The 6,164-nt window shown below is 62.6% G+C and overlaps 1 protein-coding gene across 1 annotated transcript in view; it reads left to right on the plus strand.

Annotated features, from left to right (window-relative positions):
- Positions 1 to 6,164, plus strand: part of LMNA (lamin A/C) — a 14,818-nt gene that overhangs the window by 6,444 nt on the left and 2,210 nt on the right. Inside the window, 15 exon segments of the mRNA XM_015884268.1 lie at positions 534 to 690; positions 854 to 991; positions 1,184 to 1,342; positions 1,687 to 1,812; positions 2,302 to 2,344; positions 2,347 to 2,366; positions 2,369 to 2,422; positions 2,424 to 2,471; positions 2,473 to 2,524; positions 3,206 to 3,357; positions 3,359 to 3,432; positions 3,743 to 3,857; positions 3,965 to 4,084; positions 4,396 to 4,491; positions 5,210 to 5,462. Of these exon segments, the coding sequence (XP_015739754.1) occupies positions 534 to 690; positions 854 to 991; positions 1,184 to 1,342; positions 1,687 to 1,812; positions 2,302 to 2,344; positions 2,347 to 2,366; positions 2,369 to 2,422; positions 2,424 to 2,471; positions 2,473 to 2,524; positions 3,206 to 3,357; positions 3,359 to 3,432; positions 3,743 to 3,857; positions 3,965 to 4,084; positions 4,396 to 4,491; positions 5,210 to 5,462 (1,607 nt within the window).

Raw genomic sequence — 6,164 nt, forward strand, 5'->3', positions numbered from 1 at the left:
GGGCGGTTATGGGGCCGTTATGGGGCTGTTATGGTGCTCTTATGGGGCCGTTATAGGGCGGTTATGGTGCTCTTATGGTGCTCTTATGGGGCTCTTATAGGGCTGTTATAGGGTGGTTATGGGGCTGTTATGGGGCCGTTATAGGGCGGTTATGGGGTTCTTATGGGGCTGTTATAGGGCCGTTATAGGGCGGTTATGGGGTTCTTATGGGGTTCTTATGGGGCCGTTATAGGGCGGTTATGGGGTTCTTATGGGGCTCTTATGGGGCCGTTATAGGGCGGTTCTGGTGCTCTTATGGGGCTCTTATGGGGTTATTATGTGGTTCTTATGTGGCCGCCGGGCGGGGTTTCTCCGCCGTGGGGCGTTGGCCGGGCGGGGCGGAGCGGCGCCACCTCCGGCCACCAGGGGGCGCTGTCGGCATCGGCGCGGCCGCCTCTTCCGGTCTGGAGGCGCCCGCTTCCGCTCGGATCACCATCATGGCCGCCCCCATCGTGGATCCCGTTGTGACCGTTCCGGTCCGTTTGTCCGCCCAGGAACGCCAAGAAAGAGGCGGATCTGCTGGCGGCGCAGACGCGGCTCAAGGACCTGGAGGCGCTGCTCAACTCCAAGGAGGCCGCGCTCAGCACCGCGCTGGGCGAGAAGAGGAACATGGAGAACGAAGTGCGGGAGCTGCGCGGTCACGTGGCCAAGGTCAGGGGGCGGGGCCAAAGGAGGGTGGGCGTGGTCAAAGGGTTGTGGGCGGAGCTTCGTGATAGTGGGCGGGGCTTGTGGCTGGGGGCGGGGCTTCGGGTTGTGGGCGGGGCTTCGGTCCCGGTCCCGGTTCCGACCCGGTTCTGATCCGGTTCCGTTGCAGCTGGAGGCGGCGCTGGGGGAGGCGAAGAAGCAGCTGCAGGACGAGATGCTGCGCAGGGTGGACGCCGAGAACCGGCTGCAGACGCTGAAGGAGGAGCTGGAGTTCCAGAAGAACATCTACAGCGAGGTCAGGGCTCCAGCTGACCCACAAGTGACCCCATGTGCCCCACAAGTGACTCTCTGTGCCCCACAAGTGGCACCATATGCCCCCCAAGTGACTCCTTATGTCCCCCAAGTGACCCCATGTGCCCCCCAAGCCGCTCCTTGTACCCCCCAAGTGACTCTCTGTGCCCCCCAAGTGACCCCATCTGCCCCCATGTGCCCCCATGAGACCAAACGCCGCCACGAGACGCGTCTGGTTGAGATCGACAACGGGCGGCAGCAGGAATTCGAGAGCAAATTGGCCGAAGCGCTGCAGGACCTGAGGAGGCAGCACGAGAACCAGATCCAGCAATACAGGGAGGAGCTGGAGAAGACTTATGGGGCCAAAGTGAGAGCGGGGGGACGGGAATTGGGGGGGGGCGGGAGAGCTTCAGGTGTGCGGGGTGTGGGGCTGGAGAGGGGCACAGCCGTGGGGCTCGTGGGGCTGCGGGTTGATGTCTGAGCTCTGGGGGCTGTGGGGAGGGCAAAGGGGCGGCCATGGGGCTGTAGGGCAGGGAAGGGCTCAGCTTAACCCCAAGCTGCCCCAACTCTGATCCCAACCCAAACAGTGACCTGAGCTGACCCCAGTCCGGACCCCTCCCCTATTGCTGACCCCCACTCCCCCTTGATCTTAACCCTTAACCCTTAACCCTTAACCCTTAACCCTGCCCCCTGCTCTGCCCCCTGTCCCAGCTGGAGAACGCCAAGCAGTCGGCGGAGCGGAACAGCAACATGGCGGGCGCTGCCCACGAGGAGCTGCACCAGACACGGATCCGCCTCGACAGCCTGAGCACGGAGCTCAGCCAGCTGCAGAAACAGGTGGGCTGCAAACAGGGACCCCCAACCACAGCCCCACAAACACCCCCAGCCCAAAACACTCCCCAGCCCCCACACAAAAACCCCCAGCCCCAAAACACCCCCAACCCCACACACACCCCAATCCCATACAAACCCCCACCCCATACACACACCCCCGCCCCACAACACCCCCAACCAAAACACCCCAGCCGCCAAAACACACCCACAGCCCAAACACCCCAGCCCACACACACCCCCAGCCCCACAACCACCCCGCATCCCCAACAACACCCCCCAGCCCGCACAGCACACTTCCCAGCCCCACAAACCCCCAGCCCACAACACCCCCAGCCCACATCACAACCCTTGGGGGCTGCTCCCACCACCCTGCTCCGCAACTCCCCTCCCCCTCGCTGGTCCTCCGCACCCCAATCCCTTGTGGGTCTCCTGCCCCCCCCCCATCCCCTTTGGGGTCCTGCTCCCTGAACCCCCTCCCACCATTGTCCCCAGTTGGCCGCCAAGGAGGCGAAGCTGCGGGAGCTGGAGGAGGCGCTGGCCGGGAGCGGGAGGGGGGAAACGGCGGCTGCTGGCGGACAAGGAGCGAGAGATGGCGGAGATGAGGGCGCGGATGGCAGGCAGCAGCTGACGAGTATCAGGAGCTGCTGGACATTAAACTGGCCGCTGGACATGGAGATCAACGCGTACCGCAAACTGCTGAGGGCGAGGAGGAGCGGTGGGTGCGGGGGGGGCTGGCAATGACCCGTCTGTAACCCCCACCCTGTAACCCCAACCCTGTAACCCCACCCTGTAACCGCCCCTCCCTATAACCGCCCTCCTTGTAATCCCAACCCTGTGTTAACCCAACACTGTACCCCCGTCCTTAATAACCCCATCCTTATAACCCCCTCCTTGTAATCCATCCCTATAAACCCATCCCTTCCAGCCCCCGTCCCTACTAAACCACTCTCCTCGTACCCCTCCTTCTTGAATAACCCCATCCTTGTAACCCTGTCCCCTGTAACCCCCCACCTTTACAACCCCCTCCATTTAACTCATCCTTATAACCCCCATCCTTTCCCCCCCCCTCATAACCCCCTCCCATGCCCCCTCCTTGTGCCCCTTCCTCATCCCCCTTTCCCCCGCCCCACTTTGTGCCCCCTCCCTCGCTTGTGCCCCCTCTCCCCCCCTCCCCTTATTGTGCCCCCTCGCTGTCCTCCCCCTTCCTGCCCCATTTTCCTCTCCCCCTCTTTGTGTCCTCTCTCCTCCCCTTCATCCCCCCCTCCTTCACCCCCGTTTCCCCCCCTCACCTCCCCGCAAATTTTGCCCTCCATCCCCTCTTTGTGTGTCCTCCCTCCCCTGCAACTCCTCCCCTGCCCCTTCCCCCTCTGTCCCCCCCTCACCCTTGTCCCCCCAGGCTCCGTCTGGTCCCCCTCAGTCCCGTCCTCCCAACGCGGCGCCGCTCGCGGTTCTGGCTGCACCATCCGGGTGCAGGGTTCGGCCAAGAAGCGGCGCCTTGGAGGAACGGGGAGACGGACTGCGACGGAGCGCGAGGGTCGAACCAGCTTGCTCCCACCAACGCGAGAACCAGCGGGCAAGAGTGGGAGTGGAGGAGGTGGTTGGAAGACGGGAGGTTCGGTTGCGGCTTGAAGGAACAATCCAACGAGGTGAGGGGGGGGTCGAGGGGAGAGGCAGGGGGGGGGGGGGGTTTCCCCTGGGGGGTCCTGGCCCCCACAGATCGTGGGATGAGGACGTTGGTTTCCTCCTTGTGGGGTGGGGGGGGGGAGGTTATATCTGGGGGGTCCCTGTGCCACGCAGCCCGCGTGGATGGGGGGGGGACAGTTGGAGGTCCCTCCTTTTTGGGGGGTTGTTGTATGGCCGGGGTGTGTATGGATGGGGGTCCCGTCCCCCAGCCCCCAGCCTGTTCTGATCGCCATTCCTCCCCCCCCCCCAGGACCTCGTCCTGTGGCAGCTGGCAAGGTGAAGCCGTCAGAACGGTGGACGACCTTCCTTCCCTCACTTATCGCTTCCCCCCGAAGTTCACGCTGAAGGCGGGTCAGGCCGTCACGGTGAGTTGATGGGGTGTGGGGGGGGGACACGGCCCTGCTGTGGTTCTGCATCCCCCCCACATCAATCAAGGCATCACTGAGCTCCGTGCTGTTCCCCCCCCCCATAGATCTGGGCCTCGGGGGCCGGCGCGACCCACAGCCCCCCCAGCGACGTGGTGTGGAAAGCTCAGAGCACGTGGGGCACCGGGGACAGCCTGCGCACAGCCCTCATCAACTCCAATGGAGAGGTGGGGGGGCACGGGATGAACACAGCCTGAACCTGACCCCAACCCTGACCCCAGCCCCAACATCAGCCCCAATTCCAGCCCCGATCCTGACCCCCAACCTTGACCCCAACCACATCCCAGCCCTGACCCCCAACCCCACTGTGCCCCGACCCCAACCCCAACCCCAGTATCCACCCCAGCTCCAACCCCAACCCTCCCCCTGACCCCACTCCTGACCCCAGCCCTGATCCCAGCCCTGATCCCAGCCCTGATCCCAGCCCTGACCCCACTCAGCCCCATCCGGCCCCCCCCATGTCATGGTGTCCATACAGGAGGTGGCCATGCGCAAGTTGGTTCGCACCGTCATCATCAACGACGACGAGGATGAGGAGGACGATGAAGTCAGCGTCCATCACCGCCACCACCACGTGAGTGAGCACAGCTGGGCACCGTCAGCCACTGCTGGGCGCTATGGGGCGCTATGGGGCACCCTTGGCCGCTGTGGGGCACTATCAGACGCTATCAGACACTACTGGGAGCTATGGGGGGTATTACTGGGCACCAGGGGGGCGCTATTGGGTGCTATGGGGTATTTATTATTATTGGGCACTAGGGGGCGCTATTGGGCACTAGGGGGTGTTATGGGGCACCACTGGGCGCTATGGGGTGTTATGGGGCGCTATGGGCTGTTATGGGGCACTATGGCTGTTATGGGGCGCTATGGGGTGTTATGGGGCACTGTCAGTTGTTATGGGGCACTATGGGTATTATGGGGCACTATGGGTGTTATGGGGCACTATGGGGTGTTATGGGGCGCTATGGGTTGTTATGGGCACTATGGGGTGTTACGGGGCGCTATGGGCTGTTATGGGGCACTATGAGGTGTTATGGGGCGCTATGGGGTGTTATGGGGCGCTATGGGCTGTTATGGGGCGCTATGGGTTGTTATGGGGTGCTATGGGTGTTATGGGGCACTATGGGTTGTTATGGGGCACTATGAGGTGTTATGGGGCACTATGGGTTGTTATGGGGCGCTATGGGCTGTTATGGGGCACTATGGGCTGTATGGGGCACTATGGCTGTTATGGGGCGCTCTGGGTCCCACGCCGTTCATTGCCCCCCTCTGACCCCCATCCCCCCCCTCAGTCCGGCTGCAGCGGCTCCGCGGACCCGGCCGAGTACAACCTCCGTTCGCGCACGGTTCTGTGCGGGAGCTGCGGGCAGCCGGCGGATAAAGGCGCCGCCGTGTCGTCGTCATCGTCCAGCTCCACCGTGACCGTGAGCCGCGGGTACCGCAGCTCCGGGGGGGGGCTGGGCGAGGGGCTGCTCGGCCGCTCCTACGTCATGGGGGGAGCCGGCCGGGGGGGGGAGATCCAAAAGCCCACACCATATTATGGCGGCGGGAGGGGGGCCACTATCCTACTGAGACCCCTAAAAATGGCTGACCGCCCCCCCAAAAGCAGACCGCTGCCTCAGCACAGCCTGAAATTCAGCAATGAATTCAGCCTTTATCCATCAAGCCTATTATTTCCTATATATAGAAATGGATCCGGGAGCAGCAAAGCTTTAATTCATTGCTTTGTGTATTTTTATGGGGGGGGTTAAGAAATCGAGTCTCGTTGTTTCCCTCTTCACAAAATGAGGGAATTCGGCTCCGTACAAAAACTTGCCCAATAGAAAAAGAAGAACAAAGGAAAAAGTCCCGTCTTTTGTTCTTGAGCTTCTTTGGGAGGAAAATGAGCCCAAAATGGGGAGGGGTCCCGCTGGGGGGGGGGGGGGAACAGCCCGGAAGTGTGGGGGGGGCTGCTTACATAATGGACAGCAACTGAGGGGGCGGTACCTGCTCGGGAAAGGGGGAATAGGGGGTAATCGGGGGCCGGGAGGGGGACAAGCAATGGGGACAAATGGGACCAATTACCACTTGGGGCATGGCGCCTGCGCGAATCCATGGGGACAATGGGGGAATAAATGGGGGAATTAATGGGGAATAAATGTGGGCAGCACGGGGGGCAGGAGGGGACTGGGGGGAGGTCAACAAGTGGGCAGATACAGAGACCGAGTGACGGTAGTGAGGATGTAAGAGCATGTGGGACTGGAGGAG

Source organism: Coturnix japonica, chromosome 25 (genome assembly GCF_001577835.2).
Source record: "Coturnix japonica isolate 7356 chromosome 25, Coturnix japonica 2.1, whole genome shotgun sequence".
In the NCBI taxonomy this organism is placed as follows: domain Eukaryota; kingdom Metazoa; phylum Chordata; class Aves; order Galliformes; family Phasianidae; genus Coturnix; species Coturnix japonica.